The sequence below is a fragment of the Polistes canadensis genome, unplaced genomic scaffold (genome assembly GCF_001313835.1).
Source record: "Polistes canadensis isolate GaletaPanama2010 unplaced genomic scaffold, ASM131383v1 scaffold_4, whole genome shotgun sequence".
Classification (NCBI taxonomy): Eukaryota; Metazoa; Arthropoda; class Insecta; order Hymenoptera; family Vespidae; genus Polistes; species Polistes canadensis.
Genome location: NW_014569551.1, coordinates 361731 through 387269, shown reverse-complemented (window position 1 = coordinate 387269; position 25539 = coordinate 361731). Strand labels below are relative to the sequence as shown.

Sequence of the window (25539 nt, the reverse complement as noted above, 5' to 3'; positions counted from 1 at the left end):
AAATTACATTGAACTTTCCTAACGCTATACTAAACATTTGAATACTTCGAACGTTTGTTCTCCTCAAGCAAATCGACCGCTTTAAAAAGCATCAATCATGTTTTCTTTTAACGTTTTTGTACTATGAAAAATTTACATCATTCTCAGAATTAAACCACGTAAAATATGACTATTGTTTAATTTAATATATCTATTCATACGAAATATATTTGCGTGAATGTTATAATCGATTATATCGTACGTTATGTCAAATTTTTGTAAAAAATTATTCAATAACTTATAATTTTTACAACAGTGCGTGCGTTTTTGCAAATGTTTCTTTTATAATGGATATATTATCTTGTTAACAAATTAATATCTACTTTTATTTATAAACTTTAATTATAAACCAGTAAGAATTATTGATACGCAGGTATAAAGGTATACCTATCGAGCATAATTAAAATTGTATAAAAAAGATTCGATCCGAAAAAAGTTTCCATCGTTTATCCGTTAACTTGGTACAAAGATAATCCTATAAATTAGTTTGAAAAGATTTTTTCAATCTTTTTCTGCTTCCGAATAATGTAATTTTCTTGCCTAATCGAGCTCCAAATTCAATTAGTTACATTACCATCTTCGAGCTAATAATTATCTCCCTCCCTTCAATCGTTTTGTTCGCGTTTATTCAACTGCACTTATTTGATTTTCAAACAGTCATTCGCGTTTGACGTTCAATGAGACATTGAAAATAGAAAGATTTCTATCGAATTCGATCCTGTCAATGGCCATTTCAATATATCGTCAAAAGATCAAAACCAAGTGAGATTTTTCGACGTATGTTCCATTGTACTTTTATGAGAATCAAAATCATTCTTCATTTTTGTAGCATTACTCTTTCACACAATTTGACAATTCGTATTAATAAAAGCAAATTTTTGGTACTTCTTTTTCGAGTTATTTTCATTGTACATGACTCTAAGTTACATAGTTATGTACTTCAATTAGAATACCAGTGTTGGAATAGTTTGAAAGTAAACACAATTTATAATAGTTCGTGTATGGGATGAGACGAAAAAAGATTGAGGAATCTTTCTCAAAGTACAATAAGGTGAATTTAAAAAGGAAAATAACGCGAATGTAAAGGATGTAGAAAGGAAGGGAAAAAAAAGGGTCAAACCTTAAGGTACAACACGATTAGAAAGAAAATGACATTTTCAAAGAAGATCTCGTATAGGATTGTAGGGCGGGTCCATTCGAAACGGACAGAGTTTATGTCACGTACCCGGTCCACGTAATGTTCGCTAGAAAGTAGGAGAAAAGTGAGTCCAGTTCTCCGATGTGGTACACGTCAGAAGGACGAGTCTCTTTTGCCGTACGTTTGCCGTACTTACACAGACAGAAACCTTTGTCCACGTCCTCTCGTTTCAAAGAAAGCTCGAGAGGAAAAGGAAAGAGCGAAAGGAGAAAGAGCAAAAAGTACTTGCAAACTGCCGAGAACATCGGACGTGTCCTGTAATGGGAAAAGAAATAGCATGTACGACCTAACGCTTCTCGATAATATCAATCTTCTACGTAGTAAGAGACTTTGTGTGTACTTCCATCTAATTTTAAAAACTCGATCGTGTTATTGAAAAAAAAAGCGTTCAAAGAAATATCGTTCAATAAGTTTTATTGAACGATATTACAAACGTTTACGATATATTACCAAACTTGTCTTTTCCTCGATCATTTCCTATTTTAAATACGAACATTAGAATAAAATTGAACGATTGAAACAAAATAATAACATTATTCTAACCCGATGATAAGGAACGATGAGAAAAAAAAGCTGACATATTCATTCGTCTAACCATATTCGATCGATTCGAAAAATCGGGATAAAAAAAGGGAACAAAAATAAGGAAAGGAAATAGAAATGATAGAAAGAGATGTCGCGTCGCACGAAAAGAATCGTTTTTCTTTCGGCACCTTTCGTCTTTTTTTTCTTTCTTATTTGATGAAAACTGTCGGGACATACCGTCTAGATTTCAACAAGGAAGAATATAAAAAGGGTGTGCTGAATAAGGATAAGGAAAAGTGGATCGCCATGCTTCGCCATTGAAAAGTGTTCTGATGAAATCTTCCAAGACGAGCACCGCCGCCGAGTGCTCGTCGACTAAGCCGACCGTGCGAAACTCAATTTGCCCCTTATCAGCGATCGACAAGGTTGCAATAATCTGATTTTCATCAGGGTATTTTCGATTATTCTACAGATTAATATTTCATACCTACCGATAGAGATAGTCTATAGAAATGATTATTGTTAATCGATTAAAAAAAGCAATTTGTTTGATTTCGAATGATTCGTATAAACAAATAATGAATGTTAAAATATTTTTGAACAGTGTTGCGGACAGCAAAATTGATCATCGAAGGAGCTTCTCCAACGGAATACGACGCGAGTCTCGTGAGTTTCGCGAGGATGATTCGTGGGTGAAATAGACAAGAGACGTTGTTGTTTGCCAGTATGCTGTGGATATTGATTGTGGTGACGTGCTTCGAGGTATCGACTCTGGCTGATGCGCAATCGGAGAGGACAACGTCCTTGGACGAAGATGCAAACAATAACGAACCTGACCATCCGGGTGAGTATATTCTAACTATATGAATTTACCTTGTCACCATCGTATAAATAATCGATCCGTGTACATACATCATTAGTTAATAACCATTCAGTTGGTACCTACTATTCTGTTTTAGTTAAAAGTACAAAATATAAAAAGATACTATAACCGTAGAGATAAATAAAAATGTTAGATAAAGACATCGTTCATCCAACAGGATTAACGTTTATTATTTTTATTAATTTGCGCAACGTCTGTACACGATTCTTCATCGACGGCGAAGAGACTAAATAAAAAAGGATAAAAATAACGGAAAAATAAAAATAAAGGGAGTACGGGGGATGATGTTTCGGATAGAAATATTAGAGAGAATAAAAGCGTATGGTGGAAAATAATTGGTTAAAATGGATAAACGTACGTGCGTTCTTTCATCCATGCGCGAATGTTCCTTTTTAACTATCGTGTTGTGTAAACGAGACTTTGGGAAAGGAGAGAGGAAGAGAGGAAGAGAGAGGAAGAGAGAGAGAAAGAGAAATAGAGAGAGAGAAGGACGACGAAGAGAACTCGGAAAAGGAGACACTAAACTACTCGTGTAAATTACCGTACGCTAAAACTTTTCTCTTGATTTATTTGCTCGACCGTTCGTTCTCCGTTGAGGATATCGAAATTAATGTTTAATGGATGAGTATCATGAGAGTAGTCTCCAAACGTTTATACTTTGAAACTTTTACCGATACATACCATAACCGCAATTAGAAAGAGAATAATACATTATAAAATCGATATCGAATAGTTCGATCATTAATTTAATATTCAATGAAAGCTTTTTAATTACTAATTAGTATCACAATTTTCATAAAACTCAACTGAATTATCTAACGTCACTTTCCCTATTATCTTTCCCTTAGGAATCCAATTTAATGATATTTCCTCTTATCGAAATATGCTGTTTATTTCGAACAATAATTTTATCGATTATCACTAAAATGAATAATTGTTTAAGAACTTTAATAATACTTGCTGTTAACGAAATAAGAATTATCATTGATTTTCTACGACTACATATTTATTTGATAGGTGCATTTGATACCCGATACTATTCCGTGATGTAATACGTCCTACTATATTCTATCACAACAAAGCAAATGAAAATCATAATTATTATATAATTAATACGACAGAGTGATAATAAATATTACATAATTTGTGTGTTAAAATAATAATGAAATAAAAGTAACAGAACAACACATTTAGTCGAACATGGAATTTTCGGTAAAGTACCGCATCCGTTGGTCATTCTACCGTACACGCGTAACGTCCACTTGCAAGAGAACACACGTGTCGTTGACATATGGACACGTGTATCCTTCCCCGAGGTAAATTAACCACGAGTCGATGACCCTTTGAGAGAAGAGTATAGGAGAAAGGATTGTTACATCATTATTTTAATAGAACCTATTTCTCTTCTCTATAATTCTTATTAATTTCTTTGATAAAAAAAAGAAAAAAATAATATCTAATACCTAATCAAGGGTAGGCTTATCGATAAAAATCTTGAAGCAATCTTCATTTTATCGTCTTTTACGATTATTACCATTCGATTTATTGTCATTGTCGAGATCCGTATATATATATCGTATAGAGTAGTCTAGGTACTCTCGGTAATTGGTTCGTTGCGGGGGTCTAATGAAATTACATTCATTTCCCGGGGGTGCGGATAGTTAAAGGAAATTCTGACCTGAGCTTTCAGATTTTCAGAACGATATATGCTCTTCGATCTGACAGTCCTTTACCTTAGAGATATATAAGGTATATAATTATATATATATATACTATATTTAAGTACTTTGGATTCAAGACTCCATCCAAGCAATGAATAGACGAAAAGAGATTTCTATCGTGAAATCGCTTTAGCTTCTTTGCACTTAACTATCGGGTTAACGATAACCTCGTTGTTGAAACGAGGCAAGTCCTCTTCGTAACAAGGGCCGAGTTTAGCTCCTTCAGGCTCCTTCAGACTCGTGGGACGTACTATCGAGTTAATGGTAATCTCCTTGACGAGTGGAACCTAACGATATCTATGTTTTATCTTGTTTTTTACTTCCTTAAATCGCTAGTTACCGATAAAAATATCCTATACTATTATACATTCACGAAAATCTTAAAACAACTCCCTCGATAATCATATAGGTAAACCATATAGAATCTTATTATATTCGAGATTGGAAATTCGATAACGTTTAAGTCGTTTTAAATAATTTAGTTAAATATCGTTGACGTAGTTCTACGTCATTTAAAAATCTCTACCTAAATGTTGGTAACATTATCCCCTGCGTTATTAAATATAGAATTTTAATTGTTCATTAATTTGTTCTATTTTGTTTTACTGCTGAATGATATATTTTTATCGTGTCTTCTTGTTAAACTTGTTCAATTGTAATATTATTTCATCATTTAATGTTTTATATTTCAAATTAATGTATACGGTATCCAATTAAATATTTATTTCTAACAATGCCAATTGCGAATTCGTTAATATAAAAAAATTAAATAACAAAATTACATCTTTTATACGTTAACGAATATCTAAAATAATTCATTTGATAATGTAATAATATATAGAATCATTAGATAATAAACTAACTAAACTTGAAATGGCTGCTCGCATAAATCGTGATATTTACTAGCACTTCTAATTATTACGATTGTCCTACGATAAAAAGAAATAGCATTAGTAAAAAAGTTACGACTCGAGGACGGCATATCCGGAAAGGTTAAACGCTTTAATGCGACGAAGATGCCGCGGGCTTTTTATATTCGAGAGGAACAATAGAAGACGTAATGGGAAGGAGTTCCTCGGGCTACAATTTAGGGTCAGATGGCACGAACCTGCGATAAATGCATGGTCCTTTAAGCGCACGAATGAGGTTGGGTTGAGTTGGAAACCGGGTTTGGGAACGGAGGGGTTGCTGGAAGTTACAGAATCTCGAGACTTCTCGAGACTTCGTATCCGAATGGTGGAAGAATATCTTTCTCTCTCTCTCTCTCTTTCTACCGCGGTCCAAAAAAAAAAAGAAAAAGAAGAAAAAAAAAACAGGAGTCGAAAAAGAAAGGAAATGAAATATAGCGGAAAAATTATCCCCTCGAGGAGTTGGCCGTAGGAAGAAGGTTTAGATAAAAATTTCCAACGTTTGTCACGGTCGTCCCCTAATTAAAGGTCCTTGGATTAATGGAGACCCGTCTCGTTCCGACGTTATTACCGACGATCGATTCGTTCGTTCGTTTAACCATTCTACTCGTACCTTTTAACCAGTCCTAGGAAGCGAAGTCATTCGCGGAAGCAACGTTACGAATGCTTCCGCTTACTTTCCTTCGTGAACGTAAGAAGGAAAATATCGAAGGTCTCTCATTGCCTTTCCTGAACCCTCCTTCTATCGACCTCTCTCTCTTTTCCTTTATATAACGGTGTCAGCTTCGCGAAAGTACCTACAGAGTTCATCGAAATACGTTTTCTCACGGGATATTTCAAACTTTCTCTTCGAATGGGAAAACGATCGAAATCGTTCATGTTCTTCAGAAAAATCTAATGAGACTTTAAAAATGATTATCATGAAATTATTTGGATGTTTATGAAGTTAAGACAAAATTACGTCGAGTTTAATTAGATCGACTAATTGAAATACGATATGCCATTACGTAGAATTTCCTCGAGTTTATAAATACAATTTTACTCATGTTTTAAAACGATAGAATTACGTTTATTACATTTGTATTTATTTAAAACATTAATTTGATCATAAGACATATTAATAATATTTTTGATCTTCCTTGTCAAATAATTTATAGAACGAGAAAAAACAATGGAAATCTTTTTTTTTTTTTTATAAAGTTTACGCTAAAAAGCTTCGTGGAATAGCTAGGGATGCTCATATGGCAACGCGTTTAATTGCCTTACCAACACAATTGTTCGTCTTATGTCTCGTACATTTCAGACTCGTTTTCGTTGTAAGCAGCTTTTACCTTTGAACAGTGCCTCCGCACCGGCTTGTTTGAAACAACGATCAAGTACCTCTAACGAGTGTTTGAACTATGCTTGTTAACTGTCCTGGACGAGCAGGGGGTGTCGAAGTGGAATAAGAGAGGATTGGAGGTCGTACCTGTAACAAACGTACCCATCCTTCAATACGCGACAAACGCGCAATATATTCGTCTCTTTTAGATATTTACTATTTTTACTATAACAACTACGTACGCGTTTTGCGCTTTTCTTGTTAATCATTAACTAGTTTACTTTTTTTTCTTCATTACATCGCATTAAACCTAATTTACACGATCCAAAGAATAGGAATTTCATTTCTTCTTTTTCTATTCCCTAAATAATATTATTTAATTATCACGTCTCTCAATCAACATTTATTTAACATCATTTTTCAATTATAAAAATAGTTATTTATAATTTTATCGACGCATATGTGATATACTTACGTTAAACTGAGAGTTATAAATTCAACTTTTCTCGTCTATAAGATATAATGACAAAGTTCTGCCGTAAATTGAAATAAAATCTTTTATAAATGTCATGAAATAATAACGGATACTAACGCTAACGTATTCTATCAATTAACGAGATTTCCTTGTGCATTACGTGTAAAAAATACTATATGTATCGTTCATTCGGGATAATTTTTGATTCAACATTTATATTGATTGATTTTCATATATTTTACGTTCGTTATAATCAATATATTGATACTTATGTACAAAAATAATATATTTCAACGCTAGAACGTTGAACGATATTAATTTGTACTATGTTTTTACATAATATCGTTGATTAACAAATGACTGACGTAGGACTGGAAGGATTATAAAATTGTTTATAATAAATAACAAGATAACGATACCATGTAATTTATTTATTTTATCAAAAATATCAATGCGCAAAAAGGGTTCTTCTATTTATAAAGTCATTTCTAAAGTCTTTCCAAATTATAACAAACCAATCGCATTAACTTTTGCAACAATATCTCTTTATTTCTTTCTCACTCTCTCACTCTCTCACTCGTTTACTGTCTCATTCTTCGTTAATAAAAGCTATATACGTCTCTTTCAATAATATATTTCTACCACGTTGTGACGTTGAAGTAAAAAATTTGTAATAAATTACTAAAGAAATAAATCAGTTAATTAATTGAATCCGACCATTGTATTACGTGGCTTGTTCGTTAGGAAGAAAAAAAATTACCAATTATCTACACATATTCAAATATCCGTAATCAATCCTTATCTCTGTTCTTTCATTGATACCGTGGGACAGAAAAAAAGGAAAGGATTTGAGCTCTGGAAGCTCTAGTATGTTTATTCTTTTACTTCCTATCGATACGATAGTTACTAGATTTTTTTTTTTTCGAATATACTTATAATACATTTTATTCATTGAATTACCGATCTCGCAGATTCTTTTCTACTTATCGAATTTCTCTCCATCAAGCAGAAAAATTAAAATTTTTAATTTATACTATTCTGAGATAATCAGCTTAACGAATTGCCGAGTTCGAAGATAAAAGGGAAAATCTCGATAAGGGTAGGGGGTTTGAGTCCATCTTACTAAAATTTAGAATTATTGGATTTATTGAAAAAAGTTTGATTGTTCAATTTCAACATAATATGTACCTAATGTGAAAGAGGTTTCTATAATCGATTTTATTTTAAATTACACAACGATCGATCCACTTGTATAAGCTAAATAATATGTTAATATAATTTATATAGAGATATATAAAAATATTACAAACATTTGTTATAAAATTTTGTACGCTAATTTTATTCGGAGAAGAAAAATAAACTAACTAAGACAATCTTCGTATAACACTAATATTATTTTACGGAACAGAGTAAAATAAGAAACCTTGGTAAACAAATTTTTTCTTAGAAGAAGATGAAAGTTTTAATTAATCGTGAGTGCAAAAAGACGTACGAACTGGCCGCGATATTTTTCTTAATTTTTCTGCTTATTTACTCTGTTGCTTATCTTTCCTTTCTCTATTTTCTTTTCTAATCGAATAGTTTTCTAGCCATCCTCCGCAAAGGCTTCTTGCTTTTCCGTAAATGGTGTCGCATTCTGAACTAGACGCAAATGATAGTCTGACAAAAGTTTCTACGTTTCAACGTTCGTCCGTAGAGGCGTTTCGCTACACCGATTATTTCCAAGAAAACTTTGGACTTTCACGATACGCATCCCACTTCTCATGGTCTCAGATAACGGCAATGGATTTGCATAAGAAGTACAATACAATAAGCTTAAATGTATCCAAAAATACACTAAACTTATCTCATTAAAATGAGTTAACGATGAGCGAGATATTCGTACACAGATAAACATATACAATTTATATTCATCTCTATAAATGTAATATTTAAAATATTTTTATATTTCTAAACAAAACTGTAAAACTTCTAATTAAAATAAACAAAAATAGACAATTTAAAATTATCTTTGGAAATCTAATATTTTTAAGATATTTTTACATTTCTAAACAGAATTATTTTAGACTAATTAAAATATATTCTTTATTTATCTTTAACAAATTCAATATTGAGGATTTTTCTTATACCTCTGAACACAACTATAATACTTATATAAATATACAATTTATCTATCTCTAAAACTTGAATATTAAGACTTTTCTACACTCCTGAACAAAATAATAGCACCTATTAAATATAATGCTTTCCCATAATAGACTGAGAATATTCTGAATAATACGTAATACAATATACGCTTTCTATGTAAACGATGCATCCTTAAAATACATATCACGAGCAATATAGTTAATGAGCCCTACTATAAATGTAAATAAACTCTTCGATAGAGAGGAGGAAAATCATAATACAATCGATTAACTTACAAATATCTATAACATATGTTTAACTTAAAATACAAAAGGAAAAAGTATCAATTATTCATTCGTACCCATTTATTGCATTTCACTGATTTTTTCTTTTTCAACGAATTTAACCATTCGATGTGACAGTAAATTGAAAAACTCACAAATTTGGCCATATTCCATTTTTCTCTTTTTACTCGTTTCATCAATCTATTTTTCTCTTCCCTATATGCACAGACACCACCTATTACGCATTTTACATTATTGTTCAATCACAATTCATAAACTTTGATTACTTCATTATAACTACAATCGATAACGCGATCGCACAAATAACAACTTCAAATTCTAAGTTCTATTACTTGTTTTAATTAATAGATCCTAACTTTCCCGTGATCGTACCTTTTCTAATAATTCAACTACAATCACTTTATAATTATATTGTTTCTAACTCTATTTAATACTATCGACCCTGACACAAATGACTAACATGATTAAAATAACTCTAGAAAATCTCGGCAGCTTTGACAAATATCTACCTTTTTTTAACCTGATTTTCTTTTTCGTTATTACGTCGATATACACCCATATCAATGGTTATTGAATGAAAAATATCCCCGGTAATAAAAAATCATGGTCGTAAAATAACTGATGATACGGACGCGTAGAATAAAGACGGTTCAGGAAAAAAAAAAAAGAGGTAGAATATTGAAGAGGTGAATTTTTTTAAAACATTCACAAATTTTTCGAACATTGAAATATGATACGGAATGAGAAGAGAAAGGGGGAGAATCAAAAGTTATAAAAGAGGAAGGAGTACAGTACCAGTGACCGTTTGTCAACCGTGAGCCAAATCAGCTCATGGCTGAGTTAGGTATACTATGTAACTATATGTATGTAGAAACGTTGGTTACATTGGATGGATGGCGAGGTTGATAAAGGTTTGGCCGGTGCCATCCTGCCGCGGTTATGTGACCTTCATCCGATCCTCGGACGACCTCCATTGGCTATCACAAATCTCGACTCGATAAACAGGAGCAGGACTCTCGCTTCGTCAAGATGCATGAACCTTACTCGATATCAAACCTAATCCAAGCAAACGCAACGATAGTAGTATATAACGTCTACGCGAGTGCCCTTCTCTATCTATCTATCTATCAATCTATCTATCTATCTATCTATTTATATATATATATAATACCATGTTATTTCGTATTTGTATGCGAGAGATATTCTCTAATCGAATCGAAACGATAGTCATAGTTTATATCACATTCGTCCAACTAACAATTTCTCTATGAAATCTCGACACGATTCGATATCAGTCGGCACGAATCGAAATCACCGCTTCTACCTCCGGCGTTAGAGGAAGAGAACATGCAAACCAATGTTCGTTCAGTAACGTTCCTGGTAACCTTAGCTTTTCGAAATTTCATCCACTTCCGAAAGGACAAACACGCTTTAGACTACGATGCAAAGCTACCACTAACAGAAATGATTGAACAACTCGATAGTGGGATTTTGCTAGATTGAGAAAATTCGGAAATTAGGATTAAATGTTAAGATTTTGTTCTCTCTTTTAAAATAAATTCTTTCATGAACGAGCGAATAGATTTACCTTTGCTTAATTATCGAGTTACCTAATGGCTACCTGTCAATCGTACTGAACACAATGCAACGTAATCCAATTAATTCGCATGCATCTCGATTAGCGTTATAACTCTGTATTGCATACATCAATTGCAACTGCAAAATCAGAGTTTATATTACCCATAATTATTGAGATATAATCGAATTTTAGTGACGACCGTTACACCAACCAAATCGATGTATTAATCAACTCGAAGTTCTGCCATTTAAATTACAACACAAACGTTCTACCGACCACACAATGTTCCAAGATAACTAATACAAATTCTGTCGCTTTTAATAGTCTCTTAGGAAATAAACAACGTTTTATCAAGTTTCTACTTTAACGCTTCCAATCAATTTTCTTAATCGATAATTCGATTCCGTAAAATCGAGTAGAATGAGCTTTATTCGGATAAAAATATAATAGAAAATAGAACGACGAAACGAACATTTTCAATTATTTCAAATAATATGAACGCGAGGTCATTCATTATTACGTATAATTTCGATACAACAATTACGAGAATACATAGAAAATATTTCTTTCTAATACGAATTCTCCATTAGTTTTCATCAATGTGGTTCCATTAACTTAATTGTTAATAGGAACAACTAATGAATGAAATTTTTGTAATTTGCGTATCAAATCAGATTTATTGATCATTCATTTTATTTCGAATTTATTGTTGAACGAGTAAACACTTAAATCTAAATAATAGATTATATTATCGAGAAATATTTGAATTAACATTTACTCTTATGTGTTCGAACCTAAAAACATACTCGTAATAATCGAAATAACAATAGAATAGACAAATAGAAATTATCGGGGAAAACGATAAGTCATTTTCCCACTTATATCAATAAACTATGTTTTATCGTAAACGAATATGCAATAATTATCCAAAAATTTACAATTATTGAAGATGGAATTTGAAATGAACAAATTACCCAAGTGCGTATACATTTGCAAAGAGAAGTTGAGATTGAGTAAAGTTGTGCTATCCTCCTGTGTCATCATAATCACAGTTGAATGTCGGATTAATACGCGACGAACAATCGCGACGATAACGAAAGTCGATCCTGACAAGGAAGTAGAATGAAGTTGATTGAAATCGATTAGAAATGAATTTTAAACGTGAACACGAGAGTACTCACGGCAAAGATGTTTTTTGTTTTTTTTCTTTCTATCATTTCTTTTCTATTTTTAATGTGACGTTGAAAGATAAGCACGTACATTTAATCACGAGAGAAATAATCGATAAAAACAGTAAATAAAAGAGAATGAAAAAGGACGGAAATTACTGGTGCATTGAACATTGATAGACAAATACAGTCATACGAGATAAAACGAAAAAGAGAAAAATCTAAACGTGAACTTATGCTACGAAAGGTATAAGATATTTGAGAAAAATCCTCATTTCTCTATCGTTTACATTATCTTTTTTAATTACAAAAAAAAAAAGATCAAATTTATAATGTTTTCAAAATGCTGTCATTGTCCCTATAAATATTCACGTAATTATTCGCACGTCCTGCAGATAACTTATTTTTTGATGCAGAACGTACCCTTTGAAAGAAAAAAAAAATAACAACTTTATATAATTTTTTGATCAAACTATAAGAAACCAATGTGTTATAAAATATTCATTTTGTCAATTGTTGTTTTCCGGACTTCCGAGCGACTCATAAAATGGATGTATAGTAAATATAAAAGATCTTTTATAAAGGTCAGTTTCTATTGAGGTCAGCTTCTACCATATATGAAAACGGTTACCATGAACGTAATAGCTGCATCTGCAAGCGTAGTCCTTAAGCGTAACCGTGGTCGTGGCATTATTATTCCATTAAGGGATGGTTGACGTCTCTTTTGTCGTTTAAAATAATTGGAAACACTCGACGTGCTTCCCACGCGGATAAATGATCGAGGATCTGTCCTTCCAGTTAGCCAATTTATAACCAGACCAACAATACAACCAGCTTATAAATCCTTTTACATCATTTTTTTTTTTTTAACTAAACTCATTTTAGACGATTCGTTATATCGACTAACTGGATTCATTAATTTTCCTTTCGAAAACAAAAAACAGGACAAATATTAGGATCACATTTTTTTTTGTTTGAAGTTCGAACAAAAAAACAAATCCTAATTTCATAATCAACAATTTTTACGATCTGCCGAGAACTCAATTGAAAAATAATTTCTATTAACAATTAGATACTCGTGTGCATAAATACAATCCAAGTTTCGTAGTTAGCGATTCTAAATTAATTTAGATGCTATCGAAAAGTATTAAAAATGTTCGAACCTTAGCAATCATTGCATCAAGGTTGCAATTAGCGTTTATATCATATATCATTTATTAAAGTATTAGCGCTAAGAAATAATGTAAAAAATGTCAACAATCGTGAACATAGAGGGATTGTAATTTTTCGTTGAATTTTCTTGAATCTCGTTCGTTGAATCCTATTAACTACTCTGCACTCTGATTTCTCTCTCTCTCTCTCTCTTTCTTCCTCATCCTTTCGTGCACTTTTCGTTTTCTTTTTCCCACTGAATAAAAAGTCGTAATCTATGCCAGCCATCTTAAGCGAAATCCGTATAACCCATTTTCCTTTTCAGTCCAGTCACCTTTTCGTTTCACCGACCAAATATAAAGAACGTAAAAGATATTTCAATAGTTTGCATTCTATTTTACTTTGGTTTAGTAAAAGAGAAAGAAGAAGATAGAAAAAAAAAAAAAAAAACAGAAAAGAAGAAAAAAAATAGTGAAGGAAAGAGATAGGGAAAAAGAGTAATTACGAAATAAGAAATACCATCTAAGCGAGGGAAAGATTTTCAAGAAGGACCGTCACCATCATACAACCGTTCGCGAATTCATTTGGTTATGTCCGGGTCGAGCTCTGCTAATTATGCTCGTTGCTATGAAACACGTCAGAAACAGATTACGTTTCTAACGACTCGACAATGCTATCTGTAAATTAATTATTATTTTACGCGAAACCTAATTAAGAGAAGGTACAAAGGCTTTTTATCCTTCGAAGCATCAAAATCAATTTTACGCTACTGGTTATTGTGTCATAAGGATCGGAGGGATGCACAGATTTTTTATTTGATTATTTACTTTTTTCTTTTTAATAAATAACAAACGAGAAAATACGCGAAAGGAATAATTTATTATTGTAATACTCTCTCGGCGATGATCAATATAAAATTTTAATTAAAATATTTCCAAAAAATATATATTCCAAAGATATTAATAATTTTATAATACATTATAATTTTATTTCTTAAAAATAAAAAAAGCAGAATCGAAGATAAACAAGCATCGAGGGATCTTTGATTCTCTTGAAACGTCACATAGGTACTGACAAATTTCCCATTGTTTTTTTTTCTTCTCTTGACCAACCGAGTTAAGTTCCTTACCTACCAGATCAATTTTCTTTTTTAAGGCATTTCCAAAGGTATTGAAAGAGTCGAACAGTAAATCAGAACGTGATTCGATTCTATGTCCGTAATGACGTTAACCGATGTCTTACGAGTTGGAGAATCCGTAAGTAATCCCGCGATCTCTTCTAGTCGAGAAATAACATTTAGCCAAGGTCCTTGAACGAACAAGATTGGATCCCATGGGAGTTAAAAGCGTGCCTCCAATCGAAACGAACAGTTTGATGTTCTCCCTTCTCTATAAGATTAGATCGAAAGTCGCGTTTCTGTCGTTAACGAGAACAAATAACGATGCCCTGTGCTTTCAAGCAGAATCTTCTAACGTAAAACCACTCCTTTCGAGTACTTTACCAAGGTAGCTTACCTACCGTGTAATCGATATCAAGTCACGTACATTTATCACGGCTGTCATTGCACCACTTCAGCCTAGCCACCTTAAGAATAATTGGACTAACGAGAAAGGACTCGATTAGCCCAATAACGACTTCGTTTCGTTACTGATCCAATTTCAAGCTTCAAGACCATGTGATTTCGATTATAGTGCGAACATGTCTGATTAGTTTTTATTGATGATTATGAAACTAGATCCAAATAACCCCTTTGAATCTGTCTGTGCGTGTCTTAATATGTATTTGTTTAATATGTAAACGTCTAGCTACCTTTTTAAATTTACCCTAGGAAAATGATTATTGATCTAGATATAAGGTAAATTATTATTTGTTATGTGTCCTTATATTACTCTCCCTTTTACCAGCTTGAGAGACCTTGTTGACCTCTTTCCACAGCCCTGACACACATCCCGAGAGTCAACAGCACACGGTGTTTCGAAACGATGAACCCATTCAAGTACCAACCGTGCCCATAGCTGTTTAACTTTAATAATCCAACGGGAACTAGTTCTTTCAACGGAACTTATTATTTGTTTTACTTTTTATTTATTGTAAACAGAATTATTAGTATACGTAACTTGTGAAAAGTCTTAAAAGAATAAAATTTGAAAAGAAGAAGTTTTACCATGCTTTTGTTTAATTCAAAGTAATAACTTTAACAATTATAATTGTCTTAATATAGTAGTACGAGTTTTAAAAGTTGTATGTTGAATTCAAAAAATGAACAGTAAAAAATATTTTTAGTTATTTTCGTTTCGTATCAAAGTCCACACGTTATACGTGTTACTCCGGTATCAAAATCGCTAAACAAATTGACTTAAAATTTGTAACAAAAATCAGATTACACGGAACGCGAATTCGCGAAAAATTTTCATTCGTTTTGATTTCCTTTCTCGAAATTCAATATGGGCACTTCGAAAATTGACAAATTCATGAAAAAATAATACGACGCTGTAACATACATATTTTTCTCCAAAACGTTTTATTAGAACAATAAAAAATATCGAACGAATGAAAATTTCTGCTTTTATACTCGAATGAAAAATGTTCATATTTCAAATACGAAGTTTGTCGATACGTCGCGCGGAACAAATGTGAAGAAACGGAGTAATTGTTCCCTAAACAAAAAGTTAGAAAATCTATAGCAATTAAATTGGAAAAGCGAAGTTACCTGTCTGACCAGATTGACATAGGAGAAATTGAGAGGCATCTGTTGCAAGCTCACTACGTTGGTTATATCTAATGCGAAAAAGCTATCACGAGGAGACACGTCTACTACTTTTATCATTCGGGATAAAAAAATTTAAATATTTTGAAAAAATAAAAATATCACCTTGTATCCTATAGATAATAAAAAAGATAAAAATTAATAAAATTATCGGACAGTTTGACGAATATGCATAACGAAGGAAATATAAATAAAATTGCATTTATTTATAAATCTAATCGACGCGTGTTATGTTAAAATTAAATTAAAAAATATATATACTCCCGTATGATAATAATAATAATATTGATATCAAACGAAAGAAATTGAATATCTTTTTTGATAGATTTTTCGTTACCCATATTCTCAAAGAAAAAATAAAAATATAAAAATGAAAATAATATTGACCGCGTTGGAGAACGATTCGGTCGAACGCGAAAGTCGAATGCGGTAGGATTATTCATGAGCCGTTGGAAAAACGAATACGAGACTGAGTTACCCGATAAAAATCTGCATTATTGCCGGAAGTGCTCGTCGACGAACTCACGACCATGCGACCGAATGGTAAGTGTCGCGAACCGTGCTTAAGGATCCACTTCGCTTCGAACGTCGACCCATTTGCTTTATACAGGAACTTGGCTTTATTCAAGCTCGCATTTCTTTTACGCCCTTGTGGGCCGATACTCAACGAATAGAATTTTTCAAAAAAGTCTTATCCCATTTTCGTAAGCGCTTTCTTTCTCTCTTATAATTTCATCGCGTGATAATCAAAGAGATCATTCGTCCGATCCGAATGTCACATAATTTATGTCACGAATCTAACGTTTCATCTTAAGGCTTGAAAATTTTAATCATCAAATTTACATGTTTTATTTTAATATTAATACATTTTTTTTTTATGATAGTTTTTAATTTAAATAGAAATTTATTTCAAATTTATACGTATAAGAAAGATATTTCAAAAATATAAGAAAAAACGTTGTTCTATTTTACCTGAAAAAAAATATTAATTATCATCAGTTTAACGCGACAATGGTTTTACGATATAGTAAATATTTTTTTTTAATTATTAAAATACACTGTAAGTGTGTCAACAGTACCGTTCTTGAAAATTTTAAAGATGCTTTAAACATTTAATATCGCTAGAAGAATAAATCAGAAACGTAACGTATAAAAATGACTTTTTCTTTAGGAAGTTAAGAAAAAGCTGAGAGTTTTATTTCAACAATAGAATGTTCTTTAAATGATTAAAAGTAAACGCAAGCGAGGAAGAATACTTTCCTTGAAAAATCTTTGAAGAAATTCTATTCTATTCTATTCTTTAGGAACGTAGAGATAGTTTTTGCGCGCGCCGAAAGAAGCTCACAGTTTTCATCGATCGTGTTTCAGTACCCATGGTGTCGATACAAGGGGTGGCCGGTCAAAGAGCGATTTTACCTTGTAACACACAACCACGGGAACCGAACGATGCCGTCACTATGGTCCTATGGTTCAGGAAGGATAACGGCGATCCTTTATACAGGTAAGCCACACGAGTACGTAGAATTGATTAAACCTTTTCATTTTTCATTTCTTTCCTCAACTACAATATATTCAAACAATTTTAAATGCTGGATAATTACAAATGATTCATCAAGTCTTAAAAAAGGTTAATTATGAAATAATGAATGACGTAAAAAAAGAAAGAAAAAGATGATCTCAAATCTTAATGAGACCTGATAAATCATTTTTAGTAATAGTAGTACATGGTTAATTTCAGTTAACAGCTAAAAAAAAGTACAGTCGATTTATAATTGTTTATTTTTCACTTTTACAATATAAATTTTATTGTTTTACAAATGAATTAACTGCAATCATCACCTGTACTTATATAACACATAAAAATGATCATCTGTGGAATGAAAAAAAAATGAAAAGAACGGGTGATAACGGGTCTGCTTGGAAAAATAATAAAAAATAAAAAATATATATAGAACAATAAGAAAAAATATAATTTCTTTAAGAGTATTATCTTGATATAATTATTGTCGTTACTTCTCTTCTAAGTTTTCGCGGAAAATCTCACAAAAGGAGATAAATAATGCCCTCTATTATGGTTTGCAAGGCTACGTAATATCTAGATTTTGTAAATAAATAGTCTTTTCTCGGGCGGAAAAGGACGATAAAAGAGGGAAAAGGAAAAGCGAAAGAGAAAACCAGCAAGTTAAAATGTCGGTGGTTACAATGGAAGTAAATTATTTCCTTCTACTCGTTGTTCGACGATAATAAAGAAACTAAGAAAAATGAATACATTTTTATCGTATTTTAGAGTGAAAAAGAATAAAATGGTAATCATCGATGGTTGTATTAATATCGTATGATACAAGCAAGAAATATACGGGTATCTACCACAGAAAAGCAAAGATTTGCTTTGGAAGAAATAAGAATCATTCTTATTCGTTGTTTTTGGATACGTTTGTACGTTCACGATTGTTTGTACAATGTACATCCATCGACGTAATGGATTCGCGCTAGGTAGTACTATTCAGAGAAAGAGATAAAGAGAAAGAAAGAGAGAGAGAGAGACAGAGAGAGAAATGAGAATCATACGGAAAACCAGGGATTTTGCTAAACCGCAAATCGTCTTATGCTCTATCCTTTACACGTTAGTTTTGTCGACGGACGATTCGAGCCTCGTAAATATCTTCTTTATTGGAAGAACCATAAAAGCAGGATCAGAATCGAACCGAACCGAAAGTACTACCGTTTTCCGTGCTAAAGCACGTAGAAAAATGTTCAGTTCCCCCTTCTTACTCGGAAAACATCTTCCTATTTGAACATTACCAACTTTTATTTGTCTGGCAATAGTAGCAATACGTTTCAATACCGCTCGTATCTTACAAAGTATCCCTAACTTTCCTAAAACATATCTACTTTTTATTTGACTCGAATAAACTCATTAAGAACGGTCTTAAGGATACTGAGACTGAACGATCACTTGTTTTTCAAACACAGTCGAAATATTTTTTTTTTTTTTTGAAATATTTTATTACCGATATCACAGTAATTAACTTTTTGTCTGTAATTTTTATTTTCATCTACAATGGCGAGAAAAATTAGACTTGCGAATAAAGAGTAACAAAAAAAAATTGCAACAAAATATACATACTATAATAAAATATTCATATAAGCGTGGCAAGCAAATCATGTGAAAAGCGCGCGGCAATCAACGTGTTAAATATTATAAATATTAATGATAAAGAATTACAACAATGCTTAAAATTCATTAAGTGAGTTATACTTAAATACGATTATATTAATTCTATCTCTAGTTTATAACTGTAGTATTATACTGTAGTAATAAGGTATTATTAATAACGAAAGCATTCACAAATAATACTTTCTGAATGAGAACTACATTACAATCTGAGCATACAAATTGATATTGAAGTATTTTCCAAAAACATGACTAGAATTCGTACTAGGTGTACTTATAGATGTTTAGAAACATGTGTGCCTTTGAATGATACTTAACAATATTCATAATTTAACAGCGAGTAAGATTTATCTACATTATTAAAAAAAAAATATTATTTGAAGAGGAAATAAAAAATACTGAAGACAGATATAGTCGGTCATAGTAGGTCTAAGAGTGTAACGCATATCCTTCTGAACTAGTTTTCAAAATTCACGTTAAAAATCTTGCTGTCTCAGTGTAACTCATTCTTCAATCATAGTTCACCAGATATAAGGCGAACGAACTAATGAATGAATGTGTGAATCAATGAATGAATGAATAAACGAACGAACTAACAAGCTGAGCCCTTGTAAACGTTTTATTTTTGTCGAGCAGCAGATTTTTATGGTTAAAGAGAACAGATAACGGCTCTTTGAAATAGCTCTCACGTGCATTTTCGTTATAATGCAAACTCGCACAACGTTATTGGGTTTCATATCGCGTTGTGCTTTATACCGAGATACAACTACGAAAAAATCACATAGCCATGTTATAAAAATTTTTCATTATAATGCAACTGTAATTAACAGCGCTAGAAGGCGACAGGAGTTCCCTTGAAAGACACGAGTTTTATATAAATTTTTCTGCTACTTTGTGCTAAAATTATTTTTTCTCAACATAAAAAAAAAACATCAGCGCATATTATTACTTATCGGTGTATTTTTATTCTTATCTTTTTTAATATCGAAGATAAAATTTCTGAAAATATTCGATAACAATACGGTCACGAGCATTTCTTAAAGTATACGAGAGTTTCCTATGAAACATGCTGCTACTCGTATCATTTTTTATTTATATTATATGAATATCTATCTGTTATATTATCATGCGTATATTTTGAATTTTATTATCTGAATCTCGATGACACCCTTTCTTAAAATATTCCATTGTGGAATATCATTGTGATGGAACGATACCGAACGATTTGAATTTCTAGTCATATATCCCCCTTATTATCGGGCATTCGATCGAATTCGACTACAGACTCGGATATTCAGGGGTTGATAATATCATAGACATGAGTATACCGGTGTATATGTATACGTCGCGTCGGCTTTCTCAAGTAGATGATATGTAACACGGTCTTGAAGCCACCTAATCGTCGATCAATCTCCGCGAACCTCATCTGTTTACCAATATTAACGAACATTAACATGAATATCTATATTCATCTATTAAATAGTTATACATAATCTATGTAAATGAGTAACAAGCACATCCATTTATAATTTAAATAAATATTTACAAGAAAGTTGCTTTCTCAAAGCCTTAAAATATGTAGAATATACCTGGATATTTAAATATTTATTTCAACTTTGTAAATTGCGTAAAGAATTTGTTTATTTTAGCTTTAAGTTTATATATTATAATTAAAGGGAGTTCAAAAATTGTTTCTATGATTTCGACTACTTTTTTTGTTTTTAATTTAAATTGCCCATTTTTATATAATCCATCTACCACCATCTAAAAAAAAAAAAAAAAAGAAAACAATTTTTTTAAAGCTAAAAAGTTAACAAATGGTTTGGAAATATTGAAACTTTTCAATAGAAAATATTTTACTCTCCAAAACAATATTCGAATACCAGTTTGGTGAACCCGAGGATCCAACGTTTGTAACGATATTTATATTTCGTGTTATTTCATATACTAATACTTGTTATTTACATTGTTCTCGTGCACTCTACTCATAATACTGATTTTTATTTTTCTATAAAAGTCTAGTCAAATTTTGATTTGATTTCTATCTAATAAACATGTTACTAAAATCATTTTACAAAAAAATATAATACACTTTTTAAAAATATATTAATTAAAATTATTGTACAGAGTTGACATTTTAAATATTTATTATATAATATCAGTTATAAAAAAACATTAGAGAATACTCAGTCAAATAAAACTAAGAGTAGCTTCTCAAGAGTGTACTTACAATCGATATTGTAACGTTAAGAAAATAATATAAATCGATAGAAAGAAGTACGAAGGGAAAGAAGAAAATATCACAATAATGATACATCCTAACTCAAAAGTCTTATTGTTAGCACTATCGATGGGAAAGGATGAGTTGTATCTATAGGTAGAAGATGCGTATCTATCGTTACGGTTGTAAAAGCGATTCTTACAAACTAACATATCGGATAACGAGGAAGCCACAATTCATCCGCTCCGCTTAGGATCCAACAAGCATCGTCGACATGGATTCAAACGTATCCCCGGGCGCATCCTTAAACCTTTAAACGTGCACGACGTGATATTGCGCTGGCTATGTTATTAAGCCGTGTTCCGTCCTATCCTCCTCTCTCGCAAACTTTCAACCCTTGTTCGAAAGCAGCTTAGTGACGCGTATCATTTCAAATATTCCCTTTTTATACAAATTATTTCTATTCGGCTGTCCTATTTCTTTTTTTGTTTTTTTTTTTGTTTTTTTTTTTCTTCTTCTATACCTTTGTAAATATATTTTAAAATCAAATGTATAAAGTTACCCCTATCCAGTTACGTTAGAAAAAAATTATCTTAAAAAAATATATGAAAATGTTGACACTCTGAGTTTGTTTTTTTTTTTTTGGGAATAGTTTGATGAAAAGTACTCCGAACAGACAATACAATTAATATTGATGAATGCTACTCGACTGTATCAATAGATGCATGTTTCATATAACGGATCTGCATTGTTAACTCTTTTATTGCAATTATTTAATGTTTGATATTGCAAATTCGTAAATCGAGTCATGTTTTATTTATTCGCAAATTTCATATATATATATATTGTTATGAATAAATTAATAATTTCTTATCAAAGCCACAAATGCAAGTATATCTAAATAAAATCATATAACGTATCGCAAACATATGGACGTATTACTGAATACGTAAATGTTCCGATGAAACCACTAAAAAAAATCACTACAAATAATGATATACATAATTACAGATAATAACGATAGATAATTGTGAATTCCTTGTTGCGTAAGGTAGAATAAAATAAAAAATAGATCAAGTTGGAGATAAGTTTCTCGTACGAGTAGTTTCTCAATACAAGTTTCTCTTAAATTGGAACGTTAGCAAAAGCAAGGATTGACAAGAAGCGCTGATCGGGCTAACAGTTAACCACTGATGGTGCTAATGCTGACGCTGACACGTCGTCGTTAGGTGTTAACTGTGCAAAGCCTCGCGATATTCGGTTAAACGCTACGTACCTCCGCGGAAACGTTCTCTCGTCGATCGAGCAGACAATTGTCCTCGCGTTCGCGCTTCCATTGTGGTAGCCTTACGTGTACCGATTAGGGGTGCACGCCTGCCCGCTCGTACTTGGTTACTCTCACTCTCTCTCTCTCTCTCTCTCTCTCTCTCTCTCTCTCTCTCTCTCTCTCTTACACTATCTCTCAAACTCCCTCATTCTCTCTCATTCTCACTCACCAATCTCACCGTAACTCCCCCCAACCCCTCCTCACTACCTCTCACCCACTCTTGCGAGATAAAGCTCGAGGTATAACGTTCATGTATGCGTTACACACCGATTCAAATTATCGTCCCATTGTCCGCGTCGTTGCACGATATAACGGATTGCGGATTTCTACGATATGCTGCTTCGTTCTACGAACGAATCGGCAAGCCCTACCTATTATCCGTTATTGTCAGCTATTGTTACACGTCGTTCGTTCCGCGATTAAACCGCTGTCCTTTCTGATTTACGCACTACGATCCCCAAAAATATGCAATTTACTTGCAATTCAATGAACATTGATCGATACCCTGTTCATGTTATCGCACACATAATCTATAAAATAATAGTTCTCTACTACTATGATATGATACGACGAGCTAGCTAGCCTTTTAACGATATAACACTGCTTCCCCTGAATGTAACAATGATTAAGGAAGACAAAGTTTTAATGCGAACCGATTAAGATTCATATTAACACGTTACCAAACGTTGGAAATTCATAAACTATCAACTATTGACGTAGATATCTTTAGGCATGTGTATCATATCATAGGATTATATCATTGACTCCTACTCTCGTCATCCTAACCATCGCTGTTTCTAATTAGTCCCAACTATCGAAGGACGACTAACGATCGATCTTTGAATCACTGTCCTCGTTTTACGTTACTCGCTTTCAATACGCACAATGCCCTAATTTCACGACGGTTTATAGGTACGTATCATTTCGAGATATGATCGATCCTATCACTTATGCAATCAACAATGGCATCGGTTTACTCGTATAACATCATCGATCGCATTTTAGTACGTAATTAAAGTTCTCTCTTCCAACTGGACATCGCCGTTTATCGTAACTTACTGAGACAAACTAATGTTCGATTTGCAATCGCTATCGAGTAACAATTGTTTACAATTAATAGAGATTTGTTATTTGCTACATTTATTACAATCAATGTAAACTTATTTTATCTTATGTTAATGGGTAAAATATTAATACGAATCTAATAACAAATTGATCGCTAAACTTTCTACGTTAACGTTGATATACTCTAATATTCGTGTAACGTGTACAAAAATTTGACAATGAACACACGTTTTACCTTATGCAATATTTCCCTCAACGATTTGCATTATGTATTCGAGCCGACGATATAAATAGCTTGCACAGATTCAAATTCGTTCATTTTACAGGCAGTAATTTTACCGTCGGCATTTCGTTAACGCAAAGCACACCACTAAAAGGAAAAAAACTCTGGAGTGCATTGACAAAGCTTACGCTTGCGCATTGCTACACGGAATTAAAATATTCTCATACGCGCTATTCCCTTTTACACTGTTCCTCGTATATGTATGCATACTTATATATACATAAATCGCGGGAAACAAGGATAAAAGATGCTCCGTTGCTCTTCTTCCTTCCTAGAGGAAGCTACGAATTTTCAATTTTTTATTTAACAAAATTCCCGACTGCGTTGATTATTCCTTTCATCTAAATTTTACTATTCTAAGATATTCAACTTATATTTCCAAATTTTTTATAATATTAAAACAAATCTTAACAAAATATTTTATATAATTTTATATTATAATGTTGTAAAACAAAATTGAAGTTAATAAAAAGCAAAATTTATTTTTTGAATTCGAATAAAAATATATTTTTTCACTGCGCAATAATGTATAAACTCAATAATAATTTTATTATTTTTTCGTTTAACATTTTTAAGATTTTCTTTTATAATATCAGAATGAAATTTGATAATATAAGAAAAATGAGTGTAATGGATTCGATCGCGTTTAATTGTAATTTTAAAAACGCAGGAACCATATATTATAATATCTCAACGATTTCCGATACTTTTTAAAAATACGTTCATTTCGTTGATAGTAGGAGTAAATAATGATAGAACTCGATGCGGTTCGTCGGAGAATAAGATCATTTGTAAAATTTGGACTGCAAGCTGTTCTTCGATTATATCCATTTTTCTTAAGATCGCCTAAAACCATTAAGTATTTGTAGGGTATTGTGTAGCTACAAAATATATAGATAAAGAATTACTCGTATCGATTTCTTCCAGGTCATCGTATACTTTCGGCTCCGTTCGATAACTTCGTCTTTTCTATACCTTGAATATATATACACACACATACATTTCTAACTTACGTTGAAAGAAATGAGAACCAATGTTTCTTCTAACGCGGAATGAGTGCTATACAAATGTTTTCTATTTTTTTTATCGCGCACTTTATTCCCTCTCTCTCTCTCTCTTTCTTTCTTTCTTTCTCGTTTTTCGATATCCGTGTTTTCGTTCATGATAATTCGATCCATCGACTTGGATGTTTGAACGTTGATAAAACTGCTGTATCCTTGCCTCTTTAAATATACGTAAGAATTAGCATAAAAATAATATTAGATATCGGTCGGAATTTAAAACGACTCTGTACTTGTC

At 32.1% G+C, this 25539-nt stretch overlaps 1 protein-coding gene across 1 annotated transcript in view; it reads left to right on the top strand.

Moving 5' to 3' along the window:
* The window catches only part of LOC106787370 (nephrin-like), a 130030-nt gene that overhangs the window by 1927 nt on the left and 102564 nt on the right, over positions 1–25539 (top strand). The window contains exons 2-3 of the mRNA XM_014749683.1: positions 2367–2606; positions 17538–17670. Of these exons, the coding sequence (XP_014605169.1) occupies positions 2489–2606; positions 17538–17670 (251 nt within the window). The 5' untranslated portion in view covers positions 2367–2488. The remainder of the gene's footprint in view (positions 1–2366; positions 2607–17537; positions 17671–25539) is intronic.